The sequence below is a fragment of the Hyperolius riggenbachi genome, chromosome 6, assembly GCF_040937935.1.
Source record: "Hyperolius riggenbachi isolate aHypRig1 chromosome 6, aHypRig1.pri, whole genome shotgun sequence".
NCBI lineage: Eukaryota > Metazoa > Chordata > Amphibia > Anura > Hyperoliidae > Hyperolius > Hyperolius riggenbachi.
In genome coordinates this window covers 130,890,121-130,916,135 of record NC_090651.1, presented here as the reverse complement: position 1 = coordinate 130,916,135, position 26,015 = coordinate 130,890,121, and the positions used below count along the sequence as shown (strand labels likewise).

The following is a 26,015-nucleotide window of genomic DNA, read 5'->3' as shown; positions in this document are numbered from 1 at the left end:
ATATATAAAATGGACCTCCCCCGTAAGGAAGATTCATAAAAGAGTGGGCATGACAAAGGGGTGAGGGTGGGGGTGACAAGCATTACTTACCTTTAGGCGGCTGCTCCCTAGCCCCCGTCCATATATGTTCCCCAACCCTGTCCTCAGGGCCCACCAACAGTGCATGTTTTGCGAAATTCCACACAGGTAGTTAATCAGTTCTGCTGAGACACTAATTACCCCACCTGTGAATGTTTGTGGTTTTCTGCAAAACATGTACTGTTGGTGGGCCTTGAGGACAGGGTTGGGGAACTGTGGTGTAGCATCCTCCATCTCCCTTAAGGTGGCCATACATGGTACAATTTTTCATTTTTTTCGATTAGATAATTTAGTTCGATTATTCCGTTAGATCGAATATAAATATTTTTCCATCATGTCCGATTAGATTTTTTTTCGAAAAAACGGGATAATCGTTCGAATTTCTTGATCCAAAAACAATATTTTCTACTTTTATTCGAATCGATCATTTAGATTGAAAAAAATGGAAAATCGAATGTTTTTATTATATCACGTATGGGCACCATAAGGGCAGGGGCGCCTCTGGCCATTTTGTCACTCCAGGCAAGGAAACCTGCCCCCCCCCCCCTCCATGAAAATATTTGCAATGCGGCAGCCACTATACCACTGTGTCTAATTGTAAAAATGTACTGCTTGATTGTATTTTTGGTACATTTTTGCGATGGATTGATGATTGATCGATGTGGTGGTTGATAATCGCCATATTCGATCATTTTGAAAGAATCTGTCTGTAAAAATGAATGCATGTATTGACAGCTATAGGCTAGGGTTACTAATAACAAGATTGGGTGATCCAATTGTGAAGGTAAGATTGGGGGGGGGGGGGGAGTAGAGAGTAACAAGGAATATTTATAATTACTTTTCTCCTGGCGGACTCAGTGCTGACTCGCTCAGTATGCAGTAGCAGTGTTAGGGAGTCTTGCCCAAGGTCTCCTACTGAATAGGTGCTGGCTTACTGAGTAGAAAGAAGCAGAGGTTTGAACCCAGGTTGCCTGTACCAGAGGCAGAGCCCTTAACAATTACACTATCCAGAGAGAGGAAGAAAAGACAGCCAGCACTAGGGGAAGAGGGGAAACAAAGATGAATGAGGGAGAGAGGAGGAGTGGAGAGAGACTGAGAATAGCCTTACATGGAGCAGAGAGCATATCTGTATTGCAGCCACATAACACAGAGGCGACTTGCCTGTAATGTGACTCCTGTCCTGCCTGTCTCTCACACAAGTCAGAAAGCAGCCCTCCTGGAGTCTAGGGACTGTCGAAAACTTTTCAACATGTGTAATACCTTATCTAGCTGACCACATGCAGTCTTTACAATGATGAGAAAGCATTGTAGGACACTGTAGGACACTGTAGGAGGCAAGCCTCTCTTCTGCATCATGCTGTGTACATTTACCAGCTTGCCATCAAATTGTACATTTATTTCCCTCAACCAGCCTAGTGCTTCACATTGCCTTATATATTGTACCAGCAGCCTGGGGGAAAATCTCCCTCCTTCCTCCTGGCTAGTCCATTCTGGAATGCACACAAAGACACCATCCTCCCAGTGGCATTGCTAAGGTTTGTGACACCTGTTGCAGTAACTCATGGTGTCACCCCCCATTTCCTAAATAAGACTGCATCGCATGGTACCTGTGTGCTGGCATACAAATGGTTTCTGCTTCCTAAAAATGACCTTGGACTACATAAGAGATATTAGATAAAGTATGTTCAATGAGTGACATGATTATGTACTCTGTAATGTGCTGCAAAATATGTCAGTGCTATATAAATACATAATAATAATAATATGGTAGAGTATTAGACTATGACTATGGCAGGATTATATTGTGAGCTCCTCTGAGGACAGTCAGTGACATGACTATGCACTCTGTACAGTGCTGCAGAAGATGTCAGTGCTATATAAATACATAATAATAATATGGTAAGACATTGAACTAGGGAGCAGGAAGAGTGAGAGGACACACAAGAGAGAAGGAGGGGGCAGGGGACAAGTAGAAAGTGAGACAAGTTACAGGAAAGCATGCATTGTTGTTGTAAATGCTGTGCAGAGAATAGTCACTCCATTACAAGAGCACTTCCTCCAGCCTGTAAAAGCTTCCAGCCAGCCTGATATGGGAGAGGGGGTAGGCTGGCATATGTGTAGTGTGTGTGTGTGTGTGTGTGTGTGCTGAGAGAGAGGCTGTGACAGCATGGCAGGGGGACTGGATGCTTACACAGGCTTCATATCCAATCCATATATCCTACTCTCTCCCTTCTCCATCCCCTCCAGTGGTGCATGGCTCACTCAGATCTCAGCTCCAGCTTCCCCCTCGCTCCATCAATCAGGGTTTTGATAGGAGCAGAGATAAAGCAAGCACAGGCTAGGTTCAGTTCATAGCAACGCAGACGCTCAATAGCCTCAGTCACATGCTCTGGCAGCACAGCCCAATACAGCCCAGTCTACAGAGGGGTGTGTAAACAAAGATCGGCTCCATGAGCCAGCAGCTGCAGATCCAGCTAAAGAGGGGAGGCTGTTCCTCTCCCAGCCTCAGTGAATGAATGTTTAAAGCTAAAATAGCACATTTTTGGCAACATGGGAACACCCTGGTGGGGGTCGCATTCCACGCACCCGGTTACAATGCTAGTGCATCCTCCTCTTCTTTTCAAGTCATAAGGAGGGGCGGGCAGGACAGGAGTCACACAGACACACTCTAGATCCCTCTAGAGATAACACTTACATTAGGGGATGCCATACAAAGTGTTGTAGACAAAAGGTTTGTAGATTCCTTATTTGAGGCTGAGCAGTAGAGGCTTTCATTAGAACTTTTTATCTCTGTTCCCTAAGTATTCAGTCTCTAAGGACAGGAAAAATAAACTTTTTTTTCCCTCAAAGCCGCCCTGCAATAAATCTGGCGCTCTAGGCAATTAGCTGGTCCGCTGGTCTCTAGAAGCGCCTCTGCATAAGGGAGTCCCTCAGGTGTCATAGATTCAAGCTGCCTCCCAGCTGTATGTGTCACATGTTCCCCGGCTGCCGCAATGCATGCCGGGAGATGTAGCCCTTCGATGTGAGTACATCTCCCAGCCAGGGCTGGATTTACACTTCAGGAGCTTGTAGTCACAGAGATTCTAGTGCCCTAAATCCGAACGCCTCAACACAGGCCACACCCCCAATCCTGGCCCTTATTTTCTTATATCGCATAAAGAACTAAATGTACATGCACCTAGCAGTGATGTAAATTAAAGAGTGGGCCTGCCCAGAAAAATCTTGGACAAGGCCCCCTGTACTTTAATAATAAAAAAAATTGTAAGAATTATATATATGGCTCTAGTTACCATACAAAACAGTCTACACACTATCGTAGGCAGGGATATACATGATTAGGGATAAACACAACTAAGTCACCACCTTACATTGCCTGAAGCCCATCCTCACCAAGATGAGAAGAGCAGGCGGGAAATGGCAGTGTGTGTGCAGGGAGGCACTGATTAAGTCTTGGATCTTAGCACCTAACTACTTGCCTGTGGCTACCGGACTGGAGCCAAGTGATGAGTGACATCGCCCTCCGGCTCTACTGAGAGGAGACATTCGGGAAGGGAGGGGAGAAGCCTCTGTCACATAAGGGCCTTTAGACATATGCCTACAGTGCCTTATGGTAGATCCCGCCCTGCTCTGTGGGTCTCCCTGTGGAAGATGGAGAATCCCATAAGGGTGGGGGGGCTGGAGAGCAACCCCTCCCCTTGTAGTTAAGTAATGCTGGTCATGCCTAACCTAAGGCCCAATCTATTAAAACCTCCTTTATTGGGAGGTTCATTTTATATATTTCTCTACATACAGTAGGTGCTGAGTTGCCTTCAAACCTACGCCCTGTTTGGGAGCTGTTATCCCTACCAGAGCATAGATTTCAATCAACACTGCCACGCATGCTGCTTGCTCTCGCCATTCCTGGTGCTGTCTGCGTTACTGGACCCTCTCGCTCTGCTGTCACGCTGACAGCAGAGCTTCCTTATATCGGGCAGGAGCCAATTTCATTGGCTCCTGGCCCGTGCTTGCTGTGAGCCAATTACAGCAATCACATGGCTTAAAAAGGCACAGATGGCTCCGGTCTTAAAGCGTCCAGAGAAGTCTGTCTGCAAGAGGTTAAAGTAGCTATAAAAACATACTGTTTGTTGCGAGTTGACAATGTGAATTTTAGCCTGAACACAATTTTTCTAAATATCTTGCCCCTATCATTGTTACTAATGTAAATGTATGTAGTGGTGTCACAATCTAATTTCTATATCAGTATCTACAATGAGGAAAATACGTATTTAATCCCCTGCTGATTTTGCTAGTTTGTCCTCTGACATATTGTAGCTGAGATAGACAGAATAACAACAAAAGAACCATCAAAGCCCCAATGTCCCAAAGTCAGAGCTTGATGGTTTTTTGAGGGTGCTTTCGTTATTCTGTCTCTCACAGCTACAGTAAACCTACGATTAGGGATTAGGGGATCAAATATTTATTTCCCTCACTTTAGGTCCAGTTTTAGGGGAAACCAATACATCTGCTAGCATGCTGCTTGGCTTTCAGAGGAAATTGCAGTACCCAGAGGAAACCCAGAGACGTTTGGCAAACATACAAAATCTATGCTCATTGAGTCTTAGCTTTGACACTGGTTCTATGCATTTGTGTACTCTTTTTCCCCTCAAAAAATATAGATAATACTGGAAAAATAAAAAAGATAGAATTACAAAAAAGTGGTCTGACCATAATTGGGTTAAGGGGGGGGGGGGGGGGGATAGCTGCATACTCTTGGTAGGATCTAAAGTTTGAATATTGTTTTGCATATGTTTTATTTACAGAAATTTGTAGAAAAATGGCTGTGGATGGTGCCTTCTTTATTCCCATTTAAAAATGGCAAGTTGCCTAGCTGTCATGCTGATTTTTTGCCTTTGGTAGTTTCTGAGTCACCCGCAAGCAAAAAGCATGCCACTAGTGAAGCCAACTTGTGCAAGAAAGGCCGGCCTGGATACTTAATATGGGTCAGTAATAAAGAAAGTAGAAAAATGATTGCCATAACAAGCAACCAGCATTTTTTTAAATAAATGTATATGGCAACCTCCACATCCATCTCTACACAGGATACCTGTAAGAAGTAATGTAAAGCAAATGTGCTGCCCATATCACATTAGCTCACCACTTTTTCTTATTCTCCATGCTTTTCTTGTAATAAGCCTTCATTTTTTGCACTGAAGGTAGATGGACTATACCTGTGCCAAAAAAAACAATAGTACAATTACTATGACTGATTTGTGTAACACAGCTTCTGGACTCTTTATCTGACTTGTGTATGTATGAAAATAAGACATGTTGAAACTTCTGAAGGCTGGTTTAGTTCCTAGATTAAAACAGAAGTTTGTCATCTATTTTCAGTATTAGCATTTCTAGATAGTCTGGTCACAAGATAGTTATACTGAATAATAAGAGTGGGAGTTATACTAAATCTTAGAGTGTGTTGTAAAGGGAATGGCACAGTAGTATCAACTTAGCATAGGTATAGTCAGGGGCATAACTAGGTCCCACCGGGGCCCCCTGTAGAAATACTGAACGGGGCCCCCCCCCCCACACCCCTGGGGCCCGCTCTGAGCCATTTTGGGGGGCTAGAGGGGTCGCAGCATGAGGGGAAAGCCATGCTGCACTTCCCCCCCCCCTCACCTAGGGCTCTCCCCTCTGCACTCCCCTCCAGCATCAATACGTTTGTGTGTACACTGTGTAGGCGGCGGGGCAGCGGCAGATACATACCTTCCGTGCGATTCAGTGTGGACGTAGCCTCTGTTGTTTTGTTTGTAGTCTTCTCCTAGCCCCCTCTGTGACAGTTTTGCTGCTCCTGCTGCTTTCTTGGTGATAAAATCACTGTTTTATTCATTGTTTTTGTAAACAATGAAGATAGCCGCCAAACAGAAAATATATCATCAGAGCAGTTGCCTGTTTGCAGAGGCTCCTCTCAAACGTGACTTTACTGCTGTAATATTTCTCCCACTTGTTGCCTTGGCTGCTTGTCTGGGCTTTGAACTGATCTTTCTGCACTCACAGCTTTTCACAAGGTCACAGACAGGCTAGCTGTGACTAATAAACAAAGCACACACACAGAGCTTGCAGGGGGTGTGGGGGAGGTGTGCATAACTTCTCCCTATCACCCCACATAGGGATGATTAAGTTTGGGTTCAGCACTGCTGTCAGAGGTATGTAGGTGGTAAAACTGATAGGACAACTGTAGTGAGAAGAATATTTCCTTTTAAACAATACCAGTTGCCTGGCAGCCCTGCTGACCTATTTGACTGCAGAAGTGTCTGAATTACACCACAAACAAGCATGCAGCTAATCTTGTCAGGTCTGATAATAATGTTAGAAACACTTGATCTGCTGCATGCTTGTTCAGGGTCTATGGTTAAAAGCATGAGGCTGAGGATCAGTGGAGATGGCCCGAACGGTTCGCCGGCGAACGGTTCCCGGCGAACTTCCGGGGTTCACGATCGCGGAGAGCCGCGAACCGCAAAGTTCGGTTCGCCCCCATAGTGCACCATTAGGGTAAACTTTGACCCTCTACATCACAGTCAGCAGGCACATTGTAGCCAGTCAGGCTACACTCCCTCTTGGAGCCACTCCCCCCCTTATAAAAGGCAGGCAGCGCCGACCATTATACACGCTCGTGTGCCTGCAATAGTGAGATAAGGGAAAGCTGCTGCAGACTCTCTCATAGGGAAAGATTAGTTAGGCTCTTGTAGGCTTCTTAGCTTGCTCCTTGTTGATTCTTATTGCTAAAAAAGCAACCCACAACAGCTCTTTTGAGGGCAAATCTTGTTCTTGTAATCAATTTTTTTCCCTGTGTGTCCCACTGACACTTGTGTTGCATAGACAGCCTTGATAATTCATACTGTGTGTGTGCCACTGCCAGGCTCAGCACATTCAGTGACTACCTTTGTGTGTGACAGGTGCACATTGTAATTCTCATCACTGCATATACCTACCTACCTGTTGTTCACAGTGCACCCACCTACCTACGTGAGTGCACGCAGAGTCACTCTGCCTGTCCGGTATCTGTCTGTGTGTGACAGGTGCACATTGTAATACTCATAACTGCATATACCTACCTGTTGTGTTGAGTGCACCCACCTCATCACTGCATATACCTACCTGTTGTGTTCAGTGCACCCACCTCATCACTGCATATACCTACCTGTTGTGTTCAGTGCACTCACCTCATCACTGCATATACCTACCTGTTGTGTTCAGTGCACCCACCTCATCACTGCATATACCTACCTGTTGTGTTGAGTGCATCCACCTCATCACTGCATATACCTACCTGTTGTGTTGAGTGCACCCACCTCATCACTGCATATACCTACCTGTTGTGTTGAGTGCACCCACCTCTTCACTGCATATACCTACCTGTTGTGTTGAGTGCACCCACCTCATCACTGCATATACCTACCTGCTGTGTTCAGTGCACCCACCTACCTATGTGAGTGCACGCAGCGTGATATACCACTCCGTGCATACCTGTTAACTGCACCTGTGTGACTGCACACTGTATTAGTCAAGTCAGTGCATACCTTTCACTTCACCCCCCCCCCCCCCCGATATGGACAAAACGGACAAAACAGGTAGAGGAAGAGGTAGAGGCAGACCCAGAGGAAGGCCACCCGGCAGATATGTGCGAGGTCATGTTGATGTGATTTCGTGCAGCCCTGGCCCAAAGTACAGTGCTCAGAAGAAGAAACGTGCCATCAACTCCCAAGATTGTCAGGACATGGTTGACTATTTAACACAGAACACCTCATCTTCCGCAGCCACCAGTGCTACTACAAGCACCACATCCGCTGCATTTGACAGTTCATAGGAGTTATTTGGTGGTGAAATCACTGATTCACAGCCACTACTGCTACAACAAGATGAAGGTGCTAAGCAAGTTACACCACCTCATATGACTGAGTTAGGCAGCGACACTATGTGAGGAGGAAGTACCTGCTGTTGGTGCAGTTTTGGAGGTGTTTGAGGCAAGCGAAGCTGGGCAGGGTATTTATGATCATTATGATGATACGGATCCCACATGGGTTCCTAATAGACAAGATGACCAAGGGGACAGTTCAGAGGGGAAGTCAGAGAGGAGTAGGAGGAGACGAGTTCCTGAAGGAAGCAGGGGGAGCTCTTCGTCAGAAACAGCTGGTGGCAGTGTCCGGCGCCATGTATCGCCACCTAAGTACAGCCAGCCAACATGCCCTTCAACATCAGCTGCTGATGCCACCATAGTGCCATTACACCAGGGGGGCTCAGCGGTTTGGAAATGTTTTAATGTGTCTGCCTCAGATCACAGCAATGCCATCTGTACTCTCTGCCTCCAAAAATTGTGCCGTGGAAAGGCCAACACCCACATAGGGACAAGTGCCTTACGAAGGCACATGGAGAAAAGGCACAAACTGCAATGGGAAGAGCACCTGAGCAAAAGCAGCACACAAAAGAAAAGCCACCCTCCTTCGCCTCCTCCTCCTTCAGGTGCATCATCTTCAGCCTCTTTCTCCCTTGCACCTTTACAGCCACCCTCCTCCACTCCGCCTCTGCCCTTGAGCGGTTCCTGCTCCTCTGCCCACAGCAGCCAGGTGTCCGTGAAGGAAATCTTTGAGTGGAAGAAGCCAATTTCTGCCAGTTACCCCCTTGCCCGGCGTCTGACAGCTGGCGTGGCGGAACTGTTAGCTCGCCAGCTGTTACCATACCGGCTGGTGGACTCTGAGGCCTTCCTTAAATTGGTGGCCATCGGGACACCGCAGTGGAAGATTCCAGGCCACACTTATTTTTCTAGAAAGGCCATACCCCAACTGCACCGTGAAGTTGAGAGGCAAGTGGTGTCATCTCTTGCGAAGAGCGTTGGGTCAAGGGTACACCTGACCACGGATGCCTGGTCTGCCAAGCACGGGCAGGGCCGCTACATTACGTACACAGCCCATTGGGTCAACCTGGTGAACGATGGCAAGCAGGGCGCAGCGGACCAAATTGTGACACCTCCACGGCTTGCAGGCAGGCCTCCTGCCACCTCCTCTCCTCCTGCTACATGCTCTTCGGGTGCACTGGGTGCCAGCCTAGGTGGGGGTTGACAGGTTCAGGCAGGCAGGTGGGGAGAGACAGCGGGAGCTAGCAGCTATGCGTCCAAAAGGGGGGCTTCGGAGATCTTCAATCAACTTAATAGAAGATCGCAACATAAGAGGATACAGTTCGTTGGATCATTTACCGAGGATATTGCCGTGGGAATTTTTTTTTTAAAGGTACAGGTAAGTATTTCTGGTTAATTAAGAAAATTAAAGGACTTTTTTCGTGGTTGTGTTTTTATTTCCTTTAACCCTTTGTGGAAATGGGTAAGGGGTACTTTGTACCTCTATACTCATTTCTCCTGGGAGGGGGTGGGCATCTGGGGTCCCCTTCTTAAAGGGGACTCCCAGATGCCACCATGAACCCCCCCTCCAGGGAGTCGTCGCCCCCACCTCTTCCTGGGGCACCGGAGGTGGGGAAGAGCCCCTTGTCCATGGATTGGACAAGGGCTCCGGGGGGGGGGGGAGGGGAAGGCTTGGCTGCCCCTCCCCCCCAGGGCCCCCCATACCATGGACCATGCGGGCTGGTATAGCTCAGGGTGCGAAGCCCCAGTCGGCCGGGGCTCCGCATTTTGGCTATCCCAGCCTGCATGGGGGACAAGGGGTTACAGAGGCTCGGGAGGGGGGACCCCACGTCATTTTTTTTTTCATTTATTTCCCACACATTTAGCACATACAAATAATAAAAAAATATATATATATACACACACATATATATATATATATATATATATATATATTTTTTTTTTTTTTTTAATTTAAAGAACTTAACGAGGCCACAAGTATGAAAAAAGTTAAATACCATTTCATAATCCAGATCCATGGAGGACGCCATCTGCGCCCCCCCGTTCATTCCGCCATGGCACCCGCAGTAATACCGGCCCCGGTCGGGTCCCGACCCCTCCAAACGGGTCGGGTTCTCATTCCCCCCTCAATATGGCCGCCACAGATTGCCGCGACTGCGCAGTCTGCATAGATGCGATTGTGGCTGCGCAGCTCTAGGTCATCCTCCCGATGCGTCCGATGTATGCACGCATATTGATGACGCTGCAGGAGGAGGCCCTAGAGCTGCGCAGGTGCAATCGCGTCTGTGCGGACTGCGCAGCCGCGCCAATCTGTGGCGGCCATATTGAGGAGGGAATGAGAACCCGTCCTGTTCGGAGGGGTCGGGACCCGACCGGGGCCGGTATTACTGCGGGAGCCATGGGGGAATGAACGGGAGGGCGCGGATGGCGTCCTCCATGGATCTGGATTATGAAAAGGTATTTAACTTTTTTCACATTTGTGGCCTCGGAAGTCCTTTAAATATTGTTTCCCGCTATCTTTTTAAAATATCCTGCAAATTTGGTGTTGCTAGGATGTAAGGGGCCTTTGCTATTAACTGCTAAAGTCGGCGGGTGATGATGATAACCAACCAGAATTATAGGGGTACAAAAGTGCTAAATTCTTCCATAGGCTTCCATTAGGCTCCCTATTTCACTTTCAAAAATCTCAAATCTTTTCAAAGGGCAATTGCTCAGCAGTGGCACATTTTCTAGCATTGTAGGAACTGTTAGGGGGATCATAACTGGTGAGTTTTGGGCCCCTAGGCCGAAGAGGTCATATCCTAGGGTCACAAAAACCTGTTTATTTGGGCAATTTCAATGGTAGTGATTCTGACGTACATAAATCGCAGCCATGGCCGTTAGCAACGTCTGAATTTCACGAAATGTCTCATGCAGGTAGAAGACATATTGTTAGACTTGGATTCCAAAGATGGGGTCCCTACATCTCTGCAAACCAGAGTTACAGGGGTGCAAAAGTAGTAAAATCCCCCATAGGCTTTCATTGGCTCCCTATTTCACGTTCCAAATTCTCACACCTTTTCAAAGGGCAAATGCTCAGCAGGGGCAAATTTTCTAGCATTGTAGGAACTGTTAGGGCGATCATAACTAGTGAGTTTCTGGCCCCTAGGCCAAAGAGATCATAGCCTAGGGTCACAAAAACCTGTTTATTTGGGCAATTTCAATGTAGGAGATCCTGGCGTACATAAATCGCAGCCATGGCCGTTAGCAACGTCTGAATTTCACGAAATGTCTCATGCAGGTAGAAGACATATTGTTAGACTTGGATTCCAAAGATGGGGTCCCTACATCTCTGCAAACCAGAGTTACAGGGGTGGAAAAGTAGTAAAATCCCCCATAGGCTTTCATTGGCTCCCTATTTCACTTTCCAAAATCTCACATCTTTTCATGGCTGCGATGGCTGCGATTTATGTACGTCAGAATCACTTCCATTGAAATTGCCCAAATAAACAGGTTTTTGTGACCCTAGGCTATGACCTCTTTGGCCTAGGGGCCCGAAACTCACCAGCTATGATCCTCCTAACAGTTCCTACAATGCTAGAAAATTTGCCCCTGCTGAGCAATTGCCCTTTGAAAAGGTGTGAGATTTTGGAAAGTGAAATAGGGAGCCTAATGGAAGCCTATGGTAGAATTCAGCACTTTTGCACCCCTATAATTCTGGTTGGTTATCATCACCCACCGACTTTAGCAGTTAATAGCAAAGGCTCCTTACATCCTAGCAACACCAAATTTGCAGGATATGTCAAAAAGATAGCGGGAAACAATATTTAAAGGACTTCCGAGGCCACAAATGTGAAAAACGTTAAATACCTTTTCATAATCCAGATCCATGGAGGATGCCATCCGCGCCCTCCCGTTCATTCCCCCATGGCTCCCGCAGTAATACCGGCCCCGGTCGGGTCCCGACTCCCGACCCCTCCGAACAGGTCGGGTTCTCATTCCCTACTCAATATGGCCGCCACAGATTGCCGCGGCTGCGCAGTCCGCACAGACATGATTGCACCTGCGCAGCTCTAGGGCCTCCTCCTGCCGCGTCATCAATATGCGTGCATACATCGGACGCATCGGGAGGATGACCTGGAGCTGCGCAGCCGCAATCGCATCTATGCAGACTGCGCAGTCGCGGCAATATGTGGCGGCCATATTGAGGGGGGAATAGGAACCCGACCCGTTTGGAGGGGTCGGGACCCGACCGGGGTCGGTATTACTGCGGGTGCCATGGCGGAATGAACGTAGCGCAGATGGCGTCCTCCATGGATCTGGATTATGAAATGGTATTTAACTTTTTCATACTTGTGGCCTCGTAAGTCCTTTAAAAAAAAAAAAAAAAAAATATATATATATATATATATATATATATATATATATATGTATATATATATATATATATATATTTTTTTTATTATTATTTTTATGTGCTGAGTGTGGGAAATAAATGAAAAAAAAATGACGTGGGGTCCCCCGTCCCGAGCCTCTGTAACCCCTTGTCCCCCATGCAGGCTGGGATAGCCCGAATGCGGAGCCCCGGCCGACTGGGGCTTCGCACCCTGAGCTATACCAGCCCGCATGGTCCATGGTATGGGGGGGTTCCGGGGGCGGGAGGGGCAGCCAAGCCTTCCCCTCCTCTCCCCCCCCCCCCCCCCCCCGAGCCCTTGTCCAATCCATGGACAAGGGGCTCTTCCCCACCTCCGGTGCCCCAGGAGGAGGTGGGGGCGACGACTCCCTGGGGGGGTTCATGGCGGCATCTGGGAGTCCCCTTTAAGAAAGGGAACCCAGATGCCCACCCCCCTCCCAGGAGAAATGAGTATAGGAGTACAAAGTACCCTTTACCCATTTCCACAAAGGGTTAAATGAAATAAAAACACAACCACGAGAAAAGTATTTTATTATTCTAAATTAACCATAAATACTTACCTGTACCTTTAAAAAAGTTTTCCCATGCCAATATCCACGGTAAACGATCCAACGAACTGTATCCTCTTATGTTGCGATCTTCAATTAAGTTGATTGAAGATTTCTGATGCCTCCCACATAGCAGAGAATGCCTCCTTTTGGACGCATAGCTGCCGGCTCCTGTTGTCTCTCCCCACCTCTTCACCTGTCACTCTCACCTAGCCTGGCACCCATGGGTGCACTGGGTGCCAGGCAAGGTGAGGGTGACAGGTGCAGGCAGGTGGGAAGAGACAGCAGCGGAGCCGGCAGCTTCACGTCCTGCTCAGGACGCATTCTCTGCTAAATTAACGGTTCTTGAATCATCCGGTTCTTTTTAATGAATCGGTTCTTTTTTTATGAATCGGCTCATTTTACTTTGAAACTTTAAAATTGATTTTCTCAAAAAGTATAAGGTCTTTTTGAAAAAATGTTTTTCCTCTTGTTCCCACTATTCCACTTAACATTCCCAACAATTTTGGTGTTTCTACCATGTAAGGGGACTTTGCTATTAACCGTTAAAGTCGGCGGCCATTAAAGTCTATGGGCAAACCGAACTTTGAAAAAAAGTTCCCGGTTCTCTGCGAACGCGAACCACCAAAGTTCGCCTGGAACCGTTCGCCGGCGAACCGTTCGGCCCATCTCTAATGGTCAGTGGTATTGACCATTTTGCACTTTTAAAGCATTGTATCTGACAGTCCATGTTTGCACCTAATCCATATATAATGCATTTTTATTTACGTGGTAGGAAAAAAAACCTTGCAGAATAATTTTTTTTTTACTTCACAAGCTTTTTGCACTTTATGTTGAAGAGTATGTTATTACACATGGTACGGTATATGTTGGAAACTGGCTCATGAATATGCAAGTCCAATCGACTTAACAACAACAAAGCAGAAGGTTATATGCCTGCAGTTAGCAGTGATTACCGGTAGCTAGAAATTTGGCAAAAGAGGTGAAAGTTGCATTAATGATGTACACTGCAGAATTTGCATTGGTGAAACCATAAGTGTGCATATTCCGGAATTAACAGTTAAACTAGTAGCTGAAGAAGCAATTTATGTCCTTACTGAAAAATGAAGGAGAAAGCTAATCTCCAGGCACAGATCACAATATATATTATCTAATGCCTTAGTGCTAATTCCACACACACACAAAAAATAACACTGAAGCACTTCTGGAGCTACACACACTGTCTTGAAATGTCAACCACATGATCAGAAGTCAAGACTACAGAAACATTGATATAGGATTCCACGGAAACAGCTGCCCAGGTATGCTGTACCTAGGGATATGCCGGTGCCAGGCCTCAACCGGATTGCTCACACAGTCCTGGGTACAAGCAAAGGTAAAGAAGAAGTGGCAAATCACTGGCAGTGGTGCTCATCCGGATTCCGTATATCCGAACTACCCGGATAATCCGAACTTTTTCCACTATCTGACCTCGGATTCGGATTCCGGATACCTGGCCAAATCTGGAATGCAGTATCCGGATAGGAATTCGGATATCCGGTTGGATATCCGGATCCGGATACTGTAACTATCATTCAGAGGGCTCCCAGCAGAAGCCTTAGCAACCAGTTACAGAAGGGAACCCCAGCCAGCCTCTCCTGACCTCATTGAGCCAATCAGAGGGCTCCCAGCCTAAGCCATAGCACCCAATCACAGAAGGGAACTGTGACTGTTCACTGAGAGACATGCTCCAGTGCTGCTGGCCTAGCAAGTGCTGTATACAGTGATAAACCTAAAGCTGTTCAGTGATTAACAGCTTCACTATCACTGCACTATTGTTCTATTGTTTATTAGGTAGCTAGCTTGATTTCATTCAGTGACAGTCAGAGTGTGTGCTGCAGGCCTGCAGCAGCTGCTATAGGTCCTGTGTCTGTGTGTGTGCAGTGCACAGACCAGGCCAGCTGCTGGCCTGCTATTAGCCTTAGCTACAGTATCGGTTAGGGAATAGGATTACTGTGTTATTGTGTAGTTAGTACTGCAGTCAGTGCTAGTTAGTTGTTAGAGTAGTACTACTGTGTTACCTTACTATAGAACTGCTGTGCTGAGCAGTGTCAGTGTGACAATTAGTGTGCACTAGTGTCTTCTCCTCTGCTGTCTGTCACTACGTGCTGATTAGCTTTAAAGTCCAACCCCGGTTTTAATAAAGTACAAGTACCTCACATCATGTGGCTGAAGCAAGCTGGTGCTGGCAGTGGGTAGACTCGGAGAACCAGAACCCCCTCTGCCACTCCTGCCGACACTGAGGCCTGTTTAGGCAGCCAGTCCTCAGTGGCCTCCTCTGCTCCCTCCATCGCTTCCCGTGCAAGGAAAAAACACTGCCAGACCCTGTTGGACGAGTCTTACCCTGTTGTTGGCAAGAGGTGGACATGAAGTGGCTGGGAATCACTATGCCTGCCTTACCACCCTTTACCACAACCACCACCACAACCTCCTGGCTCCTCCTGATTAACTATTACTAAGCCGCCTGGTTCACAATTTTTTTACAGCCGTGGTACCAATGCTACGTGCCACGTGCACGTGCCATGTGCCACATACACGTGCCACGTCCGGCATGCTCCTGGCACACGTTACACCTGCTGCTGCTGCATTGCCTTGCTTCTGCTGCCTGTGCTGCTCCCACCACCAGGGTGCCACAAACCACTGATACCACCTATATTTAACCCAAAACACAATTGCTGCAACATTTTTTGGAGGTGTCCAGCCTGAAAACTGTCATGTCCCAGTTGTGCGATTGGACTTTGGACACAATGTGGGCTGCACGACCACTGTCTGGAACCTAGTCCTGATGTTAATTTACAGCCATTTTTTGGGGGGGCGGGGGGGATTTTAAGTCCCACATAATCAATTAGTGTTTTCCTATAAAAAAAATCATGATGCTACATGCCTCATATACCCTAAAAACGTTTTAGAAGTAATTTAAAAGCCACTTCCGGTTTTCTATTCGGATATCCAAATCCGGGTGGATATCTCAGGTATTGGGTTTGGATATTCGATTCTATTCGGCTATCAAAATGTTCGGATTCGGATATCTGATTTGGATCCAGATATCTGGGTATCCGGATCTGAATCAATTCAGATTTTGAAAAGGGGTATCCGAGCAGCACTGATCACTGGCTGCAAAAACACATGCTTGTATTGCAGAAGAGAAGCACTACATGTTACGGACACGCAGGTCCTTCATCAGGTGCACCTAATGAAGGACCTATGTGTCCACATCTTTTTGCAGCCAGCGGTGTGCCGCTTCTTCTTTACTTTTGACAAGACTACAGGGCCTGAGTTTCAGTCTGTGTGGGTGGAGCTACTGTTGCTGCTCAGATTGAAACATGCCATTGTTCATATTGCACAGGGGAAGGCACAGGCTGAATCTCTATGAGAAGTTTGCAGCCTATAGCAATGACACACTGCAGTGCAGAATCTGACCAATGTATGGAGCCCTGAGCAAGTCATTTCAAATTATTTATTTGACTGTTGCTGATCTGGGAGCTTCTATACAAGAGCAATCTCTGCAATTGAGTTCTAACACAGATGTAGGAAAATAGTTGTGCCTGGGGTGGGGTTTTATATCTGTCAAACCTTTAAATATCCTGGTGGCCCAACGCGCTTGAAGCTCTGCAACTGGCAGGATGGACCCTAGTGGCTGAACAAGTCCCAGGAATGCTAGTGTTGGCTTTTCATGGTGAAGAGGAAACACATTCTTGTACAGCGGAACTTTGTTATCTTCTACTCTGATGACTGAATCATCAAGAAACGGAAATGACATATTGTATCCTGTGGCAAATATAACCTCATCCAAATCTTCCACAACAGTTCCATCCTCAAAGATCACAGAGGTTTCTGTAAATCTGCTAATATTTGGCTTCACTCGAACAGCTCCGTACAAGATTAGGCTGGGGAGGTAGTCATTAACCATGGGCTCTTTCAACACAGATCTGTAGAATGTGACATATTAATAAAAAAAAAAATGTAATACAAAAATGGAAATAACATAGCTATCTTACATATACAGTATACAGTGATATTTTTTTAAATAAAAAAAATTAATGCTGTTCTTCAAATAATGTTTTTGATCTAATTCTGTTCAAAATTGATTTTTTCCATTTTCTGTAGAATCTGGCAAGATCCCTCAACTTCCTGAACATATGCATATGATTAATTTAGGATTCAGACCAAGGAAATACTTTATAATTTACATTTTAGGGAACCCCCCGTATGAATTCATGTAGAATTCACTCCAGTAATCAGTGTGTGGCAACAATTGCTCAAAAGAACCCAAAGAGTGTTTGGACAGAAGGAAAATTCTTGCCAAGCTTCACCAAAATGTGAAAGCCACAGATTAAAAGCCTACATACAGCTACATAAAGTCCTGCTTTAAAGAGAACCTGTACTGAGTAAAAATATTTAAAATAAACACATGAGGTAACTTTAAATGAACATTACATAGTTCCCTTGCCATCAGTTCCTCTCAGAAGCTCACCATTTTCTTCTGACAATAATCCCATCCAGTTCTGACAATATTTTGTCAGATCTGAAATATATCAGTTGCTGTCAGTAAAATATGTCAGTTATAGCTGTGAGGAAAACTGATGTACCAGGTAATGTCCATGTTTCCCTATGGCTCAAGTGGGCAATGTTACAGTTTAACTGTGTGCTGACCAGAAAGCTGTTATGGTGTAATGGCCATTTTCAAAATGGAGGATGGAAAATTCCCTTGATCACCGTGAACAAATAGGATGCGGGACAGGAGAAAGACACTGAGGAGTAGAGTACATGGGAGGTAAGTAGTATGACTTGTGTATGCTTATTTTGACTTTTAATTGTCAGTTCAGGTTTTCTTTAAGTCCATTTAGAGTTCTGCTTTAATGTTTTAATTAATTCTTAATCCCTGTGATATAAAAAATACTGCAATAAATACTCCAATAAAGTTAATAAAGATAAAACGTTTTTTTTTAAACATACAACTTTATAAATAAGCATTAAATTTTTGTAGCCCTACTCTAGACTGGTACACTTTTCTGTTTCAAAATTTGTATTACATTTTTCATTTTCATAAAATACAAACAAACTTTTCTATACATAACAGACTGTTGTTTCAGGGCCCTTTTCCACTAGCAGCGTTTGCGATGCTGAATCGCAAAATCGCAAACCACTAGTGATTTTGAAATCGCTACAGTTTGCTTTTTAACATAGGAATCACGGTAGGTAATTTCCACTACCGCGATTCCTTTTTTACTCAAACGCGATCGCACCGCGGAGCGATCTTTGCCGCGATTTTGCTATGCAGTGCATTGCATAGCAAAATCGTGAACGCAATCGCCAGGAAGTTTCCTGCACTTGCGATTCAGCAATCGCTAGCGTTTAGCGCGAACGCTAGCGATTGCTAGTGGAAAAGGGCCCTTAAAGTCACTCTGACAAAGTCTCTAACATTACAAATATGTTTTTTGCTTTTATTAACCATGAAACTAGTATCTCTTTTTGCTACATAGCAGCAACACTAGACCTTCATAAACTTGGCAGTCCAACCAGCAGGTGGAACTTAAATAAAACAATATAATACATTTTCAGTTGTTAATTTTTTTCTTAAATCTGTTTTTATCATTTAAGGGGCCCATACACCTAACGATTTTCCCACCGATATACGGCCAATTCGATCACAGTGATCGAATCGGCTGTGAAATCGCTGCACACACCGCTGACAGAACGATCTATTTCCATCCGAAATCGATCTTTCCCGTCGATTCCCATCGATCCGTCCGTGCAGAAGATTTCTCTCGATCGCCGGCGGGTCGGGAGTGCATCGATAGCGGCGTTCGAATGCCCGACGACTGACGCAATACAGTGGGTACACATTACCTGTTCTGGCCAGCGTGAGTCCCCGCTGTCACCGCTGTCTTCTTTCTTGGGTTCCGGACCGGCTGCTGCTTCACAGAACTTACTGTCCCGGCAGGAAGTTTAAACAGTAGAGCGCCCTCTACTGTTTAAACTTCCCCTGGACAGGAAGTTCAGTAGCTGCAGGAACGGTCTGGAGCCCGGAGTGGAGAAGAAGACAGCTGCGACCAGAGGACTCGCGCCGGCCGGATCAGGTAATATATGGGGGGGGGGGGGGGGGCGGCAGCTCCACAGACTGTGATCGGTTTCAGGCTGAAATCGATTCACAATCTGTTTGCAGTCAGGTGGCCATACAATCCCTCTCTGATCAGATTCGATCAGAGAGGGATCTATCTGTTGGTCGAATCTGATGGCAAATCGACCAGTGTATGGCCACCATTAGTGGAGTTATATAGCGCCAACATATTATGCAGTGCTGTTACATACAATAATAATGGGGGTGACATAACAGACAACACAATACAGGTAATAAGAAATAAGATACACGAACCCATATGCAATTCACTTTTTCACCTGAGTTTTCATCTAGGAGATTTTTCATCTTCAATGTAAATTAACTTTTTAGCACTTTGCAATGGAAAAAGTATCAAAAAGTAGGTGAAAAGGTACTGTCAAAATTATTTTGAAATTTTGTTTGCTTGCTGGTGGTGTAAAAGGCACTTTATTTACAAGCTGTGAAAATATCACCTAGGTGAAAACTCAGGTGAAAAAGCGAATTGCATATGGCCCACAATGTCAGATGATACACTGGAGTATTAGTGCAAATAATCTCAAGTTCATGTTATTGTGTGGGTACAATGTACAATCAAGTATTATACACAAGGAGGAAGGGCCCTGCCAAAGGCTTACAATCTAAAGGGAGGGGGTGGTGACACAATAGGAGGGGGGCTGCATCGAGACGTTCTTGGCAGAGAAAGTTAGGGCATTGGCAGGGTGGTGTAGACCTTCATTCACGCTGGAGCGCATGGAAGGTATGTATCTTCCGCTGCCCGCCGCCTGCATATGCTGTATTCAATGCTGGAGGGGAGTGCAGAGGGGAGAATCTGAGGTGAGGGGGGGGGGGGGGGGGGCGTCTCCCCTCCCTGCCAAAGTGCAGCATGGCTTTCCCCTCATGTTGTGACCCCTCCAGACCCCCCAAAATGGCCCCAAACGGGCCCCATTGCAGGCCCTATTGTTACACCAGTGGGTTCTGTTTTATCCAAGTTTAACTTTAGGAACCTGGCTGACATCCAGGATGAGATGGTTGAGAGACAGGAGGATACCTTGTCCATAGTTGTGGTGGAGAGGTCTGTGGTATGGAGGTAGATCTGGGTGTCATCTGCATATAGGCAGTAGCTGAAGTCTAGGGAGGAGAGAAGTTTGCAGATAGAAGTGGGGAAAATTGACAATAGCAAAGGTCAAAGAACAGAGCCTCGGGGACCCCAACTGAGAGAGCGGAGGTTGTGGCAGAACTATTGAAGGAGGTCTTAAAGTAGTGATTCAACAGGTGCCAAGTGCCAAGTGCCACGTACCAAGTGCCAAGTGCCAAGTGCCATGTACCAAGTCCTACGTGCCAAGTGCCACTGCCAAGTGCCATGTGTCAAGTGCCATGTGCCAAGTGCCACATGCCAAGTGCCACATCCGGCATGCTCTTGGCAGACGTTACACCTGCTGCTGCTGCACTGCCCTGCTCCTGTTGCCTGTGCTGCTCCCACTGCCAGGGTGCCACAGGCCACTGATACCACCTATATTTAACCCAAAACACAATTGCTGCGTAATTTTTTGGAGGTGTCCGGCATGAAAACTGTCATGTCCCAGTTGTGCGGTTGGACTTTGGACACAATGTTGGCTGCACGACTGCCGTCTGGAACCTAGGCCTAATGTTTATTTACGGCCATTTTCTTTTTTGGGGGGGGGGGGGTATTTTAAGTCCCCACATAATCAATTAGTGTTTCCCTTTAAAAAGACATGATGCTACATGCCTCATTTACCCTAAAATATGTTTTAGAAGCAATTTAAAGGCCACTTCCGGTTTTCTACACAGATATCCAAATCCGCCCGGATATCCCGGATAATAGGTCCGGATATGCGATTCTATTTGGATATCAAAAAGTTTGGATTCGGATATCTGATCCGGATCCGGATATCTGGGTATCCGGATGCGAATCAATTCGGATTTTGAAAAGGGGTATCCGAGCAGCACTGTTCCCAAATGCTACTTAACTTTGATAATCAAGAGCAACCAAGCACTATGTTGTTTTTCAATGGCATCATAGTAATACTCACAACCAGGAAAAAACAAGGAGCTGTTTTTTAAAGAATTCAATTTTTTTTAAACATTACCTGTTTTTAGGCTTTAATCCATAATTTTCATGATCAAACCAACTGTTCATTTGTTTCTCATTCAACCTTACTAATACACTTAAAGGCAAAGAACTGGAGATCAAGAAAGCGAGACGTGTTGACAGAGCCATGTCTATGGGATATCCATGCTTGGAAATACGACTTAATACCCACGTGCCTTCTCTGGTGCTTAAATACACCTGCAATGTTCAAATTAACATAATCAGTGTTAAACAAAAACAACGTTACATAGCCATAGATGGTGATGGTTATATGGAAGCTATTTATAAACACATCTGTTGTATGTATTGATATGTGAGAATTAGAGATGGTCAATGAGCTAATAATTAAAGCTAATGAAATTTTTTTGCAAATTGTATACAGCTTGAAATGGGGCCAGTCAAATGCACATCCTGCAGATTTGTACTGGCTCAGTGCCACGCTGAATACATTGGCTCATATACAATTAACTTTTTCTCCACAGAAAGAGGTTTGGAACAGCACCCATGGATCCAGCAGTAATACAGTGTGTGTTACCCATCCCGAGCACTGACAGGACTGATCAGGCAATAGAAGGGGAAAGTCCGCACCACTGTTCAAAAAAACATGCTTCTGATTTTACAAAAAAGATTAAAAACACGTGCTGTATAGCAGCTACAGCACACTGTTTCGGGTCAATCAGCCCTTTTACAACCCGCTCAACAAATAAAACCAGCACATACAAGGAATATATATATATATACCCAGAGTGTAAAGCTAAAGGACAATCAGCTGTTGAACCTCCAGGTGGCAGATCTAATGGGAGACCTCGCACATCTTACAGGTTACCTCCCAAAGAGCAGTGCACCCATTTTGATTGACTGCTTAAGGTTCAAATAAGCTCTCACTCATATTGTCGGTATCAACAAGGGCCCAGAGGAGGGCGGACCTAATGGGAGACTGGAACAAACACTAACAGGCTCCTTCTATGGTCTCACCTCCCTGTTGTCATTGGTTGCACTAGATATCAACAAATATACATATCCAATAATGTGCATACCTCAAGTGAATGGTGAATCAGCCATGTCCTCACTAACATTCAACATGGGGAAGCACAAAAGCCCTGATCTTATGTGATGTCCAAGCACTCTGGACACCAGCACTGCATGTGCGGCCGCCGCGTCCATAGCTACCAATGACGTCAAGTGTGTACTGTAAGCGAACGCCGTTTGGCAACAGTGGACCATGTATCTCTGGCAATAAGTGACGCGATCACACATAGCGTGTAAACCTTCCCCGCCATACCACTGCATCCATCCAACCAGTGAGGTAACTGGAGCGTATCAAGCGTGAGCACCACCATGTTCAAATAACAGCTAATGTAATCGCACATAGAGTATGCAATAATGGTAACACCCTACAATACCCCTGTGTCCCTAGCAACCAATGACATCACTTTGTGCTTACCCAAGTTGGGTGTTAGTGAGTTTTTTCCTAAGTGATATTTTCACAACTTGTCAGTAAAATATCCTTTAAAGGATACCCAAAGTGACATGTGACATGATGAGATAGACATGGATACTTACAGTGCCAAGCACACTAATAACTATGCTGTGTTCCTTTTTTTTCTTTCTCTGCCTGAAAGAGTTAAATATCAGGTATGTAAGTGGCTGACTCAGTCCTGACTCAGACAGGAAGTGACTACAGTGTGACCCTCTCTGATAAGAAAATTCCAACTATAAAACACTTTCCTAGCAGAAAATGGCTTCTCAGAGCAGGAAAGAGATAAAAAGGTTCAATAGTTCATAGATTTTAGCTCTGGCATACTTCAATGAATGTGTATTTGAGCAAAAACAATAAAACTGTTAAACTCAAAAAGTAGATTTAAACATAAAATAAAACTGTGGAATATCTTAAAAAGTCATTTTTAGGAGAAGGAAGTTTGATACAATCGTTTATTTCATTAGTTTATTTTCGATTCGGGTGTCCTTTAACCACTTCCTTCAACCACTTCACCTCCAGCGGTGCGGATGCCTCCATCCATTTTTCCACCCTGTCAACACCAGGGATGGAGATATCCGCACCTCCCGCCACTCCCGCCGCTCGTGCGCGCACTCCCGCATTCATGCACGCCGCCGACCGCTCGCCCGGAGATCAATGAACGGGAAAAAACATTCTATGAGAAGCAGCGCGATCATTGTGAAAAAAAACGTTTCCCAGCCTCATAACACTTCCTGCAAGTGTACTTCCTACGCTTGCAGGTCGCATAAACAAAAAGTTACTGTGGCCATCTTGTGGCCAAATAGTAAAACTACACCCTAAAGCATTTTTCATATACAAATACATTAGTTTTACATTAAAAATTAACTCATTACCTCCCACACTCCCCAATTATTATTTTTTTTTAATAAAAAAAAATACATAAATAGTTACTTCAGGGACTGAACTTTTTAAATATTTATGTCAAGAGGGTACAACACTGTTACTTTATAAACTATGGGCTTGTAATTAGGGATGGACGCAAAACTGCAAAAAATGCACCTTTATTTCCAAATAAAATATTGTCGCCAAACATTGTGATAGGGACATAATTTAAGCGGTTTTATAACCAGGACAAATGGGCAAATAAATTTCATGGGTTTTAATTACAGTAGCATGCATTATTTAAAAACTATAAGGGGCAAAAACTGAAAAATAATAATTTTTTCCCCGCATTTTTTTCTATTTTCCCATTAAAACACATTTAGAATAAAATAATTCTTGGCATAATGCCCCACCTAAAGAAAGCCTAATTGGTGGCGAAAAAAACAAGATATAGTTCATTTCATTGTGATAAGTAATGATAAAGTTATAGACGAATGAATGGACGGAGCGCTGAAAGGTGAAAATTGCTCTGGTGCTCAAGGGGTAAAACCCCTCAGTTGTGAAGTGGTTAAACCACCAGCAAGCACTACTAAAAAATAATTTTGATGGCAGTTTTCATCTACTTTTCAGTTCCAAAGTGCTGAAAAGTTATTTTAAAGAGAAGATGAAAAATTATCTCCTAGGAGAAAACTCAAGAGAAAAAGTCAATTGCATATGGCTCATTGTGCATTGAATTAAGATGCAAGCTGGAATCATTAGTATATCCTTGACAATTTCTAATCACAATCTTATGTTAACCTATTGGGGACCGCCGTAGGTTGAATCAACGTCCGGCAGGTGGTGGTACCATTCTGACCGGACATTGATTCAACGTCCGCGCTAAAGAACCGCTCCCGACGCGATTGTGCGCACCCGAGAGGGGAGATTAAGCTGTCATATGACAGCTGGCATCTCCCCTCAGTGATCAGCATCCATCGCGTATGGCTGCTGATCACGTGATCACTACGATCGACAGCGGCGGTGGCAGGGGGGGGGGGGAAGAAGAGGATCCACTCACCTCCCTGCTGTTCCAGCGACGATCGGTGCCCCCCTCATCAAGCCGCGATCCGACCTGAGCGTCATTTGGAGCTGAGATGCCGGCTGGAGAAGAGGTGGCTTCTGCGGCTCATCGCTGGAGCCTGGAAGGTGAGTGATGGCTTCCAGCTACAGGGGGACACCTGTCTCCATGGGGGACACACAGCCCAGCACACCACAGACGGGATCCGGCCACCCGAGCCCCCCAGACGCGCGCACCCCCCTCCACGGCAAAATGCCCTGGTCCTTAAGGGGGGTTAGGCGGCCGGTCCCGAAGTGGTTAAAGTACATTTCTAACAAAACAAAACAAAAAAAACAGCCCCTATGGGGTACTTACCTTGGGAGGGGGAAGCCTCAGGATCCTTATGAAGCTTCCCCCATCCTCTTTAGCCTCGGGGATCCATCGCTGGCTCCCCTGAAAATTCCTCAACAAATGCCGACAAGAACAGTGCAGGTGCAGCTGTGCACAGCAATATTACCTTCAGGGGTCCATCGCATGCACAGTAGAAGCTTTCTGAATGGGCTCCAGCGGAAATAGCCGAGCCCGATCGGGCCCGCTCTAAAGCACAGGCGCAGGTTGCCTGCAACTAATCCCACTACCCTTACTAGTTCTATGCTTTGATGCAACCGAAGTTCTGTGCTTTGATGCAATTGAGACAACACTAAACTAAAACAATGAAAATAGATAACCACCACAAAAAACACGTTGGTGAAATAAGATGCTGCAAATTCATAAATTACTTAAACTGTTTTCCATCCCAGGTGCCATTTTTGCTTTTTTGATATTTAAGTTTACCCAGAGGAAATTTTAAACTTGAGGCCCGAGTTTGCATTGTGTAACAGCGTCCATTTCCAAACCATGGCACCCCCTTGCTGATGTAAAGCCACATCCGAATCCCCCTACCATGTCAATGCACTCCAATGGAAATTCAGATTCGATCTGCAGAAAAATGTTTCATACACAATCTTGTTCCCACACGTAGATCAGAAGCAACAGATTGATTTCAATAGGCTGTCATTTTAGATCTGCATTTGAATGTGTGCCGCCCAAAGGAAGAAGGGGAATACATTGGCCAAGGTTAATATTGCCTGCAGTCTTTAGTGCAATAAAGTGATAGGAAGTTTAAGGCTGGTTTCACATATGGTGTGGTGCAATTGTCCTGTGACAAGAGAGCGCGGGGCAGGACAATCACCCAGCACCATTCCCCCGTGCACGTAACCCTGTGGCAGAATGCGCCAACAGGTTAAAATGCATGAACAGTGGCATGCTCAGTGCTGGACAAGAACTTTGTCACTGTTTTGTTTGATCGACGCATGCGTGCCGCACCACTACCATCTTAAAGGAATGTTGCAGTGCCTTAGTTAGACTCCAATGCAAATACCTACCGCATGGTACCGATTGGCAACACACTGCAGAGTCTGTGTTGCCTCTGTGCCATTGTGACCA

The 26,015-nt window shown here is 45.6% G+C and overlaps 1 protein-coding gene across 3 annotated transcripts in view; it reads right to left on the bottom strand.

The window, feature by feature from the left end:
* LOC137521112 (dimethylaniline monooxygenase [N-oxide-forming] 2-like) overlaps nt 1–26,015 on the bottom strand; it is a 61,331-nt gene that overhangs the window by 848 nt on the left and 34,468 nt on the right. For 2 of the 3 annotated variants that reach the window (XM_068239921.1, XM_068239922.1), the window contains 3 exons: nt 21,152–21,351; nt 16,517–16,872; nt 5,213–5,285 (listed from right to left, as the gene is read on the bottom strand). In XM_068239921.1, coding sequence (XP_068096022.1) covers nt 5,213–5,285; nt 16,517–16,872; nt 21,152–21,351 — 629 coding nt within the window. The remainder of the gene's footprint in view (nt 1–5,212; nt 5,286–16,516; nt 16,873–21,151; nt 21,352–26,015) is intronic. The other variant, XM_068239923.1, reaches the window with a different exon arrangement.